This window comes from Filicampus tigris, chromosome 15 (genome assembly GCF_054856515.1).
Source record: "Filicampus tigris isolate MCC_2025a chromosome 15, RoL_Ftig_1.0, whole genome shotgun sequence".
NCBI lineage: Eukaryota > Metazoa > Chordata > Actinopteri > Syngnathiformes > Syngnathidae > Filicampus > Filicampus tigris.
In genome coordinates, this window is record NC_141231.1 from 5096345 (window position 1) to 5110612 (window position 14268).

Genomic DNA, 14268 nt, shown 5'->3' on the forward strand with positions numbered 1-14268 from the left:
GGTACTTTCACGATTGTGTTCCCCATTTGTGTGAATTGCGTCCTTACTTGATAATGGGATAATGAAGGAATAGGCATAGTTGGTCAATTTCAAATGATGCAGAAGATGTTGGTGCAAACTTGGTGCATTTTTTTTTTCTCACAGTGACTCAGTGTCATGGACCTGAGAGGTTCAAATGTCGCAGTGGGGAATGTATCGAGATGAGCAAAGTGTGCAACAAGAATCGAGATTGTCCGGACTGGAGTGACGAACCCATCAATGAATGTGGTGAGTTTCACTACACAAAATAAAAACTTTTAACAGCCCATTTGACAATGTGCAAAAGTACTGTGACATCCAAAGAATACATTGTCGAGCACAGCAATGCACCTGTTGTGATGGTTGGAAAACAGCATCCTATTAGCCTAAAATACTTCCTGTACGGTGTATGTGATGCAATCAGTAACTGAGCCAATGCAAACCATGTGTTGTCTGTGCAGGTAGCGCATTCTGTTTCTCTACTCCATGCTAAAGTTGTAGCCCAAATGGAGAAATCTGTGCTTAAAATCAAGCTCACTGACTAGTGAATTTAGTCATGTGATTGTGCAAGGTTGTTTCAGTTAATGAAAACTAACGAAATAACTACAACTTAAATTGAAGAAAAAAAAAACGTTTTCCTTAACAAAATGAAATTAAAATGAAAATGCTTTAAAAAAAATACTGAAACTACATTTTAAGTTTATAAAACAATGATTATAGTAAATGTCCTTTGTTTTCCCCTTTATCATCATTCTTTCACAAACTCTGCTTACTAGTATGAACAGTATTCGATTTGCTGTAATAAGAGCTGTATTTTCATGTTCTGCAGATGTCAACGAGTGCCTGATGAACAATGGGGGCTGCTCTCATATCTGCAAAGACATGGCCATTGGCTTTGAGTGTGACTGCACACCCGGGCTGCAGCTCATTGACCACAAGACCTGTGGAGGTATGACTATATTCACATACAGTATTTATTTAAGATATTGCTCGTTAATATTAGCTAGTAATTACTGCCATCAAGTCACAATATATATTTAGCAGTTACTGTACGTTTTTTTGAAAAATTACATCTAGAGCTTATGAAATGATTACAATCATGAGCACCAGCACCTGCATGTGCCATGATTAATAAACATTTCTTGTACAGTCCGGTCTGTAGCTGTGAGTATGCTGTGTTTGGTTTTGACACTTATAATTAATGATCTCATTCTACCCTTCCGTCTTCAGATGTCAATGAGTGTCTGAACCCAGGTATCTGCAGTCAGATCTGCATTAACCTGAAGGGAGGATACAAATGTGAATGCCACAACGGCTACCAAATGGATCCAACTACCGGAGTCTGTAAGGCTGTGGGTGAGTGATGCCTGATTGAATATACCCCCACTTAATCTAGCGCCTTACCATCAGCATTAAAGATGCAAAGAAATATATTTGCCCCTGGTTTATTTCATTGCACAAGTATATTTGTAGTGCATGATAAATAATTTTGGGGTTGAATGTACTACCCGGCATAGATCTTTAAAGCTTCAAGTTGGAAAATTGCTAATCATGGTTTTTGCATCTCATCTTCCAGTCAGCCAATTCAAAGACTTTCTACTCAAACTTGACTGGTACTGAATGTAACATGTTCCACAATCTGGTGAATAGGAAGTTTTTGTTGCCAACGGAGTGCTACTCAAATCATAAATACTCTGGACCTTTTTGTTAGCCCTCTGGTTAAGTAATACCATATTTAAGAACTTGTTAGATTTATACCAGGCATTTCAGATGTGAGATTTTAAAGGCTTTTCAAGCAAATGTATTTTAACTATTGATGCCAAGGCGAACATTTTCTGTGGCTGTAGCAACTAGTCCTTCTTTATTCAAAGGTAAGGAGCCCAGTCTGATTTTCACAAACCGCCGGGATGTCCGTCGTCTGGGTCTGGAGAGGAAGGAGTACACTCAGATTGTGGAGCAGCAGAGGAATACAGTGGCTCTGGATGCAGATTTTGACCAGCAGATGATGTTTTGGGCCGACCTGGGACAGAAGGCAATATTTAGGTAACGTTCACATTATTCAGGCACATCCAAGAACATCACCTTTTACTATGTTTTGTGTGCGCTTGCGCCTTAAGTTTTGAAAACTGCAGTAAATTAGTCTTAGTTTGTGTGTAGAATGTGAAATGCATAAAGCTACATTTGAGGTGGTATTGTGAATGGCCTACCAGTTTGGTCTCCTTTGAGATGTAGACTTAGTTTACTACTTTGTTTTCCCCCCCAATGTGTTGATTTGAAATAGAGAAGTGAAATTGCAAGCTCCACATTTGTTTAAATTCTGTAAAGTGACACAATTTGTCCTGCATCTGCAACTTTTTTTTTTCATGAGTTTTATTTCAAACGTACAAAATGTTAAGCAGTAGTTGATATAAACATGACCCAAAACTGTCAGTTAAAAGAAATTTATGACAATTCAAGTTTTATTTTAGATTCAATTGAACAGCAGATGACAGTAATGTGCTCAGCAAACAATGGTTTAAGGCAAAGTGAGGACTGTCATTTCCAAATTGTAACACTACGAACATAAAAATGTTCGTGAAACTGTAGTAGTATGTAATGCTTTGTGTTCACAAAGGAATTGTGACCACTTTTTTTTTTTTTAACCTGTCATAATGTAGCAAAGGGGAAGTCTGTTGGCTCAGACGTCTCAACAGAACTAAAATCTTTCAGTCATTCTAACACCCACTTTCGCCACTGTAGGATTGACTTAAACTTTATTAACTGAGATGCTCCATTGGATTTAAAACGTATTTGGCTTAAATGAAACACCTTAAACTGCAAATGCACGCTAACACTATACAGTAAATAATCCATACGGTTTTGAATGACACTCAGAAAAGCATTCTAATTTTGCATGCAGAATCCGATCATTAAAACTACATGTATCCAGTCACTTGATACAGCTTTGCTCCTCTGCAAGCAAAATGATTGTAGGAGCTGTATCCTAAACTCTGCTTTTACAAATATGCTTGGTTTTGATTTGCCCTATCAGGTTAATCATTTATTTTTTTATTAATGTGACTATGTAGTGATCTTGAGCTGCACTGCATCCGACTGAGTGTTTCTAATAATTTGATTACCTTTTAACTAGGAGTTAAAATACTTCAAATGTCCCACTATGATGCACTGCACTGCAGCCATGATGATAAACGGATTCTTTCTCTTTGGCTGTAGTATTCAGTGAAATGGCTTGTTGCACTACTACTGTTGCTTCTGGTATTGGTGTCCAACTTGTGCATGAGGTGATATGAAATATGTCAATTTAGATCCCAATTTGCTGCCGTCTTTTCTTACAGCACAGTGCTGGACAAACGAGGTGATGTGAGCACTCACAACAAAGTGATAGAAAATGTCCACTCTCCCGTTGGAATCGCCGTGGACTGGATCTATAAGAACTTGTACTGGTCCGATCTAGGTACCAAAACCATTTCTGTTGCAAACTTTAATGGAACCAAGCAGAAAATTCTGTTTAGTAACGGCCTGAAAGAACCAGCTTCCATTGCTGTGGATCCTCTGTCTGGGTAAGTGTTTGTCAGGATTTGAAAGATGTCAGTACAGTGTACTATCAAATGTTCAAAACCAATATTCTGACTTGGTTTTGTTTTCTTTTTTTTTTTTCTTTTTTTTTCTGTCAATTGTAGGTTTCTGTACTGGTCTGACTGGGGTGTGCCAGCCAAAATTGAGAAGTCTGGTATGAATGGAGTCAATAGGCAGATTCTGGTGGCAACAGACATCCAGTGGCCAAATGGAATAACCCTTGGTAAGAACACAAGCCTACAAGTCATTGACAATATGCTGACTATCGTTCTCATTTGCGGTGTAAGCAATTTTTAGATTTTCACCTTTTAATCTACACTTACCCCTTCTACCCAAAGTTTCTTACTTTTTTGTTTTCCCTCATACCCTTCTAATCGTCTTTCTGTTCTTTTATCTAGATCTAATCAAAGGCAGGTTGTACTGGGTTGATTCAAAGCTACATATGCTCTGCAGTGTCGACCTGAATGGTGACAACAGGAAGAAAGTACTACAGTCTTCAGACTACCTTGCTCACCCCTTTGCGCTCACTGTGTTTGAGGTAGGGCTGAACGATTATGGCAAATCTATTTGTGATTTTATTTTTTTTCCCCTAAACACAAAATTGTGATTATAGTTTGATGTGCATTTTTCCCCAAAGTCCTATTCTAATGTTGTTTTAAATAATCTTTATTACGACAAACTATCGGAGATACATTTTTCATTATAGCAGTGGTCCCCAACCACCGGTCGCCCATTTGTTACCGGGCCGCACAGAGACAGACTAACCCCCCGGAGATGCATAACCTTGCCACAGTCATGTTCTTGACAGAATTTTAAAAATATGGAAATTCAGATAATGTTTTCTGGAAGAGAATTTTGTATTGGTTGGCAGCTCTGGGAAGGGCATTCAGTGTTTAAACTATGCCAAATATAATGAGCGTGAATCGTTGTGGCGACCTTTGACAGTGAAAAGCCAAGTCACTTCTTCTACTTTGTCGATTCTTACAATTACAAATCAGTTCTTTCAAAAACTGCGGTGTTTTTAGGACCATAAGTCACTTTAAATACTTAAAATTTTCTCAAAAATCAACAGTGCGCCTTTGTATGGATAAATGTCATCTTTAATTCAAGTTCCTTGCAGTATTACGTTTGCGTTGTCACTCACTCGCTATGAGGCGTCTGTTAAGGTCGGATAAGGAGGAGTGCATTGACTTGTTGACAGCTGTTGAACTGTCAATCAAGAGAGTGTTTAGCATGAGCAAAAGTAATAACACAACCACAGCTCACCAGATTGAGTAGCGATGTTCAAACTTTGTTTTTTTCGTCTGTTGGATCCCCTCCTCCGTTTGAAGGAACCCCACACGTGGCGCTACCTGATGATTTGACCAGTCTGAACCTAGCATATTAGTGCTAAATCGATCAAATAAACATACAGTAGTATCACAATGTACTATTTAACATGAATTTCATAAAAATGTGCCTTTTATCCCAGTGCGTCTTATGTACTTTATGATTTTTTTTTTTTTTTTAATAGATCTGTTCACTGATATTGCACCCATTACGGTCCGCCTAATGGTTCGTAAAATGTTGACTGGAAAATGTATACGTGTTTGCTTTATGTACCCTTTCTTTGAGCTTTTTATGTTCAGCATTGTTTTGAGGTTCTGACAAATGTTTACTGTATTTTTTTTTTTTCTTTCAAAAAACAAGATGCATGTTGTGATCTTCTTTCCAGGATCGTGTCTTCTGGACAGACGGTGAGAAGAAAGCCATCTATGGAGCTAACAAATTCACTGGATTGGACATTGTGACACTAGCCAACAACCTGAATGATCCACAGGACATCATAGTGTATCATGAGCTCATTCAACTTTCTGGTAAGAACATTACACATTTACAAAAAAAATGTAGATGTATACAGACCCAAAATACATGTATAAGCACACTTAAAAATGATTTACGAAATTAATTGGTTCAGAAAGAAATTTCTTAGTAGTAGAGACGTGTTCCATGTAAATGCCCTAATCCGTTCCAAGCCCCCCAATGTTCAGACATAAATGTTTTATAAAGTTACAATTAGATTATTGCACTCTAAATGAGAGTTGTGCATAATGTAAAAAAAAAAACAAAGATTAGAGTAAAGAATAAAAATGATGGCCATTTACCTTTTAATTGCTGTCCTCATCGCTTTTTGCCCTCTTTGGTTCCTGTTCTCTCTCAGAAGTGGTTTTTGCCTGGCGTTTTGTAAACAACTGATTTAATAACGTGGCGACTGTCGATATACTACGGTCATATGCTTTGGCGAGATCAACCAAACGCATCCCCTTTTCATAGTTTTCTATTATGTCTTTGTTTGTATGGACAAAGAAATGATTTTCTCCTTTTCCTCGTTTCTAATTCACGTAAAACTATCGGAACACCCCATGGCCCGAGGGGCAATACGGTAGATGTCCCTCTTAGCCAATGGGATGCCAGGAAGATTCTAGGTAATAGCCAATGGCAGAGCAGCTATGAGTATGTTGCGTTCAGGAAACTTCGGAGCTGCGAGTGGCAGGCCATACTGTATTTTTACTTTTCATATCTTGAAATTTATTTCGTAACAAGAGGCAATATTTTCCTCTTGAGGCGTTTCGTAACTTGAAAATTTCGTATGAAGAGAAGTTCATAAGTAGAGGTACCACTGTATATAAAGAAACAATAAATTGTGATCTATTCCTTTAATTCATTGTCCCTGTGACTAGTACCCAATCCAAGATGCTTTTTGTAAACAGTCAGCCAGGCTCCAGCTTCCTTGTAATGCCATCCAGGAAACCGTTAGCATTATGGTAGAAAATTTGAAGAATGGATAAATTAATTCAGTGGCAACAGTGCTGGCTAAACATGGACATGAACTAACCAGAAACCTACACTTGTTTGCAGGAACTAACTGGTGTGCAGAGAAAGGTGCAAATGGAGGCTGCAGCTATATGTGTCTACCTGCACCACAAATCAACAAACACTCCCCCAAATTCACTTGTTTGTGTCCAGGAGGACAGGAATTGGCTGCTGATGGTCTTCGCTGCAGGCCTGGTGAGTTAAAACACCCCTAATCAAAGTATGGGTGTGATTTTTGTATCTTCTTCTGTTCTATTTTTTCCCCTGAAATGTTCAGCATTCAAAATGAATTTTCCCCAAATCATGTTTTTTTTTTGGGGGGGGGGTGCACATTCATATTTTTAAATCGCAGTTTATTTCATCTTATATAATCTTTCTTTCTTTTTCTTATGTAATAGGACTGTCTCTCGGTACAAATGATGTCAGCGCTAAAATTCACCCCCTTAAAGAAATCTGTAGTGATTTAAGGACTTTTTTGTGATGATTTTGCCACAGCTTGCCCCATCCCTTTTGAAGCTTGGCTTGTTTTATTGAACAGGCTTTGCCTGTCCTTGTCATAACGGGGAGGCAAGCATTGAAATGCGTATTGTTTCCTGGCTTGGTTTGTCACGTTCTGTCGTCACCTAGTGTCTGAACTGGTGATTAATTGCTACCAAAATTCATATGCACCGGTCAGCCAGCCAGCCGAAGAGCACTCAACAAGAACACGGGCAGCGTGGAGCTCCCAGCCTTAGTGGGATGAAGGCTTTTTCTGTCCAGCCAGAGATTCTGGCCGGTGCCGCAGTGCGAGTGGGCGTCAATTTGGGATAAATAGGTCCTCGACATTCAGCGCTGGAGGTCTGCTTGGCAAAATGTCCACATTGCTGTATGGCGTCTGCCCGCCAAGTGTGGCCAATTCAAGAAAATGGCTTGATGGACTTTGAACAGACATGGGGCTCTGTGTCGCAGACAACCGCCGTCCAGATAGCCAAGAAGCTCCATGCTTGCCCCTCCCGGTCGGGCAGCCAGGAGGACCACGTTCGCCAATGCTCCTGAGGAGGTTGTGTCATGGTCACCCTCTCAAGACCTTCCTGTCGCGGTCGCATGCCGTCCATGCAGCCGGGCGGGACAAACGCTTTAATGATGTCCAGCTAGAGATGCAGCGCCGTTGCGATGGGCCAGCCCGTTTGCATCATTTTCGGATAAATAGCTGAGCGACGAGCCCCAAATTTGTACTTGGCAAGATTCAGAGCTTCAAATTAGTCAAATTATAAATAGTGCAAATTGAACATTTATTCATGTGAGAGAGTAATTTGGGCACTAGAATAGGTTGTGTACCGGTACTTTAGTAATCGGTATTTTTTTTCACAAGTTTATTTGTTATGGAGGATTTTAGAGGTGATTGAGTTCTGTTTTTAAAAAGAAACATTCCACCAAGATAGTGGCCACTTGTAAATATATACAGTAGCTTTACGGTGTCTTCATAATCCAATATCTTTATTTTCTGTGAAAAGATGAACATCTAATGGCTGCCATGCCAGCAGTCTTTTCATTTTCAGCCACAATGTGGCTGGAGAATGCTCGTCTACTGTGCTCCAGCGGATTTTTGTTGAGCCATACTTCTGCCTGCTCTCTCAGTGTTTTTTTTTTTTTTAAACGAATATATACTGAGACAGTGAGAGAGGAACCCGGCAATGGAATTCAGTGCATATAAACTCCTAATTAGACTCTCAGCTGCAGACTAAGTAACTGGTGTAAACAAAGCAGTGGAACATCTCCCTGACAACTGTGTGCCACTGTGCTCCTCAAAAGAAAAAAATGCCTTGTTAGTCTAAGTTACCTTGAAACTTTGGATTGCAAGTTTGTGTGTCTAATTACGTTAACACGCCCTTCAGTGAATTTGGTGTGCTGAATTAATGGCTTGGGCGAAGGATGCCTTTCACCATCTCTTCAAGTTGGGTTGAAGCCAAAAGGCTTTATACTCTGCTAAATCTCAAGGAAACTCATTTATCCCGTTCAACGATTGCAGCTGCACCAAATAGTACTGTGGATCATTGTTGTTGAAAGCTTTTACTACCCCGTGTTTGTCACACTAGGTAGGTGATAAGCTTTGTCATCCTTTTTAGGGCGAACCAATATTTTGGTCTGAAATGCAATACAATACAATTTTATTTGCATAGCGCATTTAACAACAGCTACAGCTGTAACAAAGCACTTTACATACAACAACAAAATGGCCATAATACAACAAATGAATTCAATAAATTAACACAAAATATACAATAGACACCGTAAAACAGCCGAATATTTTTCCATTCTCATGACGAATCAAAAGCCAGGCAATAGAAATGTCTTCAAACGGATCTTAAAAATCGACAGAGAGGGGGCTTGCTTAACGTCCAATGTAAGGTCATACCAGAGGGTAGGACCAGCAACAGAAAAGGCTCGATCCCCTCTGAGGCTCCGCTTAGTCCTCGGCACTAAGGTTGTCAATGCATCAGACCGATGTGATAGGTGTAATAATCAGAACGTCTTAATGCTTCTTAGCAGTTACACCATTATTTCCGGTGGCCTTTTTTTTCCCCTCCACCCCCAAAAAGTCTGACCCATGATTCTTTGTGACAGACCCTTCTACCAAAAGCCCCTCAAAGGAGGATGGGAAACCTCTATTGCCGCCCTCCCCAGGTAAAACAATCAGCTGTTGCCTGTTGTGCTTCCTGATGCTGGGCTGTGCTGCTCGCAACTCACCTTGAGGCTTGCTTTTAAGTGCTTTGCCTTTTTCCGGCTGTGTAACTCTTATGCAAGAGTTTCACATTTGATACAGGGACAAAACCCGTGGCGGGGTTATGGTTAGAGTAATATTTGCTGCTCAGCCTTGCCTGTTAAATATCCCACTTATATGTGAAGTATTATGTATTTTCAGCGTTCTGGGTTGAATGTCACTCATCTGACAGTTATTCCTCTTTTAACACATTGCTTTAATTTTTCAGTCTTCATCCTGGCTGTTCTTTGCTCTCTTTTCTTCCGCTTAATTATTTAATATTTTTGGAACCTCACTAAGCTGCATATTCTGATTATTGTAGAAGGTTCAAAACAGCTACTCCACAAGCCCCACCTCCCCGTCGACGATTAAATTTCGTCGCGTGACGGACACCTCCACCTAACCCCCCAATTTCTTGTTTGAATCAAGATGGTTGAGGAGTTTCAGACAATTCAGTAATGTTTTATACTCAAGGTTTTAAATGTGATCATTAAATCACTTCTGGGTTGTTTATAGAGTCCTATGCATCTGAATAGCATTTGGAAAAAATTCTCATGTAAATGAAGAAGTTCACACACAGGTCACAGACTTCTTTCTGGTGTGGACTTTTCTTGTGAAAGCAGTCCTTTTTTTTTTTTTTTCTATTTCCTCACCAGTGACCCGTTTCAGATAGATATACAGTACGTACTTGAGTAGACAGTGATAGCTGCTACTCGGTGAGACTGAAGCCTGCTGTCTCATCGGTGACCCCTCTCCGCTCAGCCATCATCGCCGCCCCGCTAGTGGCGCCATTTGCTGCTCATTCATGTTGACCTGGCTGAACTGAGAAAGGAACTAATCGGTTTATGAAGTGATTCCATTACATTCTCTCAAGATTTAATTAACAATTTGTAATTTGGGAATGATACAACACTTCAGTCCTTTGTACCACTCCGCTTAGGAGTTTCTGCTAATTTAAAGTGAAGTCAACCCAAGCATTTTTTCAATATGTTCAATGAATGCCACCTGGTCTAAACAAGGCATTATGATTAATATTGCGTTTGTGGGATAAGAGTTAATCCATCCATTTTTAGCCATCTCTGGGGGCGGCCATTTTGTCACTTTTGTCGAGTGAAAATGACATAACTGCTCAGGGCTCAGATAACGCCCAATTATGGCTCAGCTTCAGAAAACAGGTGAGCCGTGATTGGTTATCTGAGCCCTGAGCAACTTCGATGTAATTTTCAGTCGACAGAAGTGACAAAATGGCCTTCCCCAGAGATGGCTAAAAACGGGTGGATTAACTCTTATTCCACAAATGCAATATTTATAAGAATGTCTTGTTTCAACTAGTGGACCTGCATAGAACATATTCATGAAAAAAATGTTTGGGTTGACTTCCTCTTTACAGTAAGCAGAAAAATGGATACTAATCAAGGGTTGTTTGAAATGTAAATTGGTGCACAGCTGTTCTACTTAATGCGTTTTCATTTTCCTTCCAAACCGTTCACCCTGTTTGAATGTTGCTGACTGATATAATCAGCTGAAAAATCGAGATTGCAGTCTCATAAGAAACCCAGTAAAAGTCACTTCAAGTTTTAGTGTACTTGGTTTGCTCACAAGGACTTTTTATTTCCCCCCCTCTCCAGAAGCCAATGTGAGTACGTCAATTCAGGTAAACACCACAGCCAGAGGTTCTGCAGCGGCTTGGGCCATACTACCTGTGTGTAAGTGAACAGTACACATACTTTATAAATCTTTGAATTAGTATCAACACCTCTGTTATAATCGGCATCCAATCCATGTTTCAGTATATATTACTGTAAAAAAACACTTTTGCACCGCAAACAATCATTACTAAAGAAAAAATGTTTGTTTATTCCCAAACTCAGATGCTTTGAAGTAGTCTCCATTGATCTTCCTCTTTTGTCTTCTGTAAACAGTGGCCGTAGTGTAGGAAATTACTGAATGTACAAAACTATCAAATGTGTTCCTGTTTGGGTTGTATTTCACTTTTTGAAACCATCAGCGCAAATCACCAAAAGAAGCTGTGTGGCACATTTTTAAGATGGCGTTTCCCCCCGCCCCCTCATTTTTCTGACTTAAAATTTGTGTCCATGCTCACACACTTAGTGCTACTTGCCATGGCGGCAGCAGGCGGCTATCTGATGTGGAGAAACTGGACGATGAAGAACCAGAAAAGCATGAACTTTGACAACCCAGTCTACCTGAAGACCACAGAAGAAGACCTCAACATTGACATCACACGGCACAGCGCCAATGTGGGGCACACATACCCAGCGGTAAGGAAAGGGCTTTGAGCTGAAACCTATTCAACGAACCACCACATCTCACAACATGCTCTTAACCTTCTCCCCAAGTTGACCTGTTAATATAAGCGCAGACCCTGCTAAGTCAAGAAACGGGTTAATTGGTGCAGAGTCCCGTAGCATTAGATTAAACTAGATTAAATCATTTCTTCCCAGCAGAGGATTGAGACTGCTTGTTAATGACCTCGCCTCTCATCTGCAGCCTTCCATAATCTTTAGTGTACTGTTGGCCATCCACAGAGCACATCCCCCTATACACAGATTGAGTAGATTAACCTCGGACCACTCAATGATCCACGGCAGCACGACACCAACCTCGCAGTCATCCTGACATTCAACAAAGCCCATAAACATGAAGCAAGTTAGCTGTATGAGTTTCACGGTTGAAGTAGTCTCTGCAAACATAACTTCCCTTTCAGTGGTTTGGTCATTTTCTTGGACATCAATATTAGTCGACCGAAGTCATTCTCAAAGTCACTTCGTAACGTCAGAGTCAATGCAACAAACGTAATTTGTGTCGTGATTAATGCATTCCAAACGAAACATTTCATGCAGCGTCTGGATGATGATGATGCTTATGATGATTGATCCATATTACTGTAGTAATGTACTTTTCCTACTTTTACCTCAATCCAGTGAATGTAGTAGTAGTCAATCTAGTCAACTTTCAAAATGCATGTATCAAATGGACCCCTATCCTCTAAAACGTTACCGTAAAACATGCGCCAACACTTTTTGTCAAGTATTATTGCTGCCATTCAGTGGCTAGCACAGAAGCCCACATTTGGTCACTCAATTGTACACTTTTACAGCTTTTGCGGCTATGATGACATAGTTGGAAAGATAATTCCCTAAATCCATGTTCTTCTGTTCTCTTTTCAGATTTCGATAGTGAGCACAGAGGATGATCTATCATGACCATGTTGGGGTGTTTTTTTTTTTTGTTTGTTTGTTTGTCCTCCGATTTTTGCTAATTAATGGAACTCATGGCAGAGCATGTCATCTCCTTGTTCCCACACTGGTGGTTGTTCCATCAGCAACATCGCTCACAGTATGATAACATGCCTCCTGAAGTGCATTAAATCATTATCAGTGGTGACAGCAACTGAAAGAAATGTTATTTATTTTGTAAATAATACTTTGGATTTTGTCGCGCTCTGAAGCGTTTTCTGCCCTGCCCTGAAATCAGTTTGACAGTGTTTAGCCCCCCACCAACACCCTCCCTTATCCAAAAAAAAAAAAGAGGAGATAGAAAGTCCCAATAATTCATTAGCCGCTACCTTTTTTGCCGAGCTGTTTATGAGTCTTGAACTCATGCTCGAGGCTTCAGTCCTCCTCTCGCCAAACAGATCAAGTCTGCTGGACAGGTTTTACTGTACAACTAGATCTGAACTATATTTTGCCTTTTTAAATCTACAGGCTCTGTTGTGTCAGTAAAATGAGTTCATTTTTGCAATACCTCTTAGAGTAAGTTGTGTTCTGAGTCTTTAATGTATTATTGTTATTGACAGCAGGTTTTCAGCATTTTTAAACATTGTACATATTTAGCCATCATCTCAGACTGTCGATCAGGATTCTATTCAATGCACTTTGATCAAATGTTTTCTGTAAATAAGATTGTATACATTTGACATGAGATCTCTTTTGCTATGGTTGGCCATTGTACCAGAGTTAGGTTTCAAATGTGCTGAACATAAAATGGGAAAAAAAAAATGCAACCCAATTTGGTAAAACTATTTTGTATGTTTGCTGTGGCTGTGGGTCTTTTCTAGCCTTGTACAGTTGTTTAAACATTTAAAAGCTCTGTATATGTATGTATGTGGGGGTGGGGGATGATTTGCATACCAATTAAATTAAAACTCTAATCCAGAACATTACTTTGTGGAACACTATCTGACTTTTTTATTTCAATGTAGTGTGAGACTGAACATGAAGTGTTTTTTACTGATGTCTAATGCTTCAGTAAAGGTGCTTTGAAATGTTTACTTTCAGATAAATTACATTTTAGTAACTTTGATAAGGCGTTTTTTTTTTGTTTTTTTGTTTTTTTATAAACCCCATCGGCAAGGTACTTATTTTTTGATTTGTCCTTGTAAAAGATGGCCGAAGTCTTAACAAATATGTACTGAACACTGGATGTGCAGCCAACCATCAAGTCTACTTCTTGACTACCGGTATACCAAGTTGTGACGAAAACAGGAGTGTGTGCATTGATTAAATTGTGTAAACACAGTGGCAAGGTCCACTAATTTATTTTGTTACAAATCAAGCTACATCTGTCCATACAATTACAGTGCAGAGTTTATCTTGTGACCATGAGAAACTATCAAACTGACTTTAACCTTCAGTTTAGCTCATTTCCGTGGAACTTAAGTGATGGTGTAAAACGTAATGGTTGTTTCAGATTTGTTGGGGGAAAAAAAAAAAAAAAATCACTTTAAGCTTGTGCAACATACTTAAAGACGGCATTTATCTCAACCCCCCATACGGTCATTGTCCTGTTTCTTCCACTCATTGTAGTCTGCATAAAAAGGCCACTGCCCACCTCCAGATTTGTTTGCAAAATCGGTATCACGGTTTACCAAAGTATCCCAAGTACATGGTATTCGTTGCATTACATTACCGAGCACCACCATTTTAATTTTATTTTTTAATGAAGTCTTTTTCTGTGCCAACATGTTTTAGCATTGTTTCCCATTTCAAATTTTATAGTTGGTCAAAAGTCATTTTACTCTTGTTTCAAATATCGGTTTATGGAACTATACTGCTGTT

General features: G+C 39.6%; 1 protein-coding gene across 2 annotated transcripts in view; it reads left to right on the plus strand.

Moving 5' to 3' along the window:
* The window catches only part of vldlr (very low density lipoprotein receptor), a 29066-nt gene extending 15698 nt beyond the window's left edge, over positions 1-13368 (plus strand). The window contains exons 8-20 of one of the 2 annotated variants that reach the window (XM_086053763.1): positions 145-267; positions 848-967; positions 1249-1374; positions 1890-2061; positions 3354-3578; positions 3699-3817; positions 3993-4132; positions 5309-5450; positions 6493-6642; positions 9052-9111; positions 10816-10893; positions 11300-11469; positions 12379-13368. In XM_086053763.1, the coding sequence (XP_085909889.1) occupies positions 145-267; positions 848-967; positions 1249-1374; positions 1890-2061; positions 3354-3578; positions 3699-3817; positions 3993-4132; positions 5309-5450; positions 6493-6642; positions 9052-9111; positions 10816-10893; positions 11300-11469; positions 12379-12414 (1661 nt within the window). In that variant the 3' untranslated portion in view covers positions 12415-13368. The remainder of the gene's footprint in view (positions 1-144; positions 268-847; positions 968-1248; positions 1375-1889; positions 2062-3353; positions 3579-3698; positions 3818-3992; positions 4133-5308; positions 5451-6492; positions 6643-9051; positions 9112-10815; positions 10894-11299; positions 11470-12378) is intronic. The other variant, XM_086053764.1, reaches the window with a different exon arrangement.
* Positions 13369-14268: the final 900 nt, after the last annotated feature.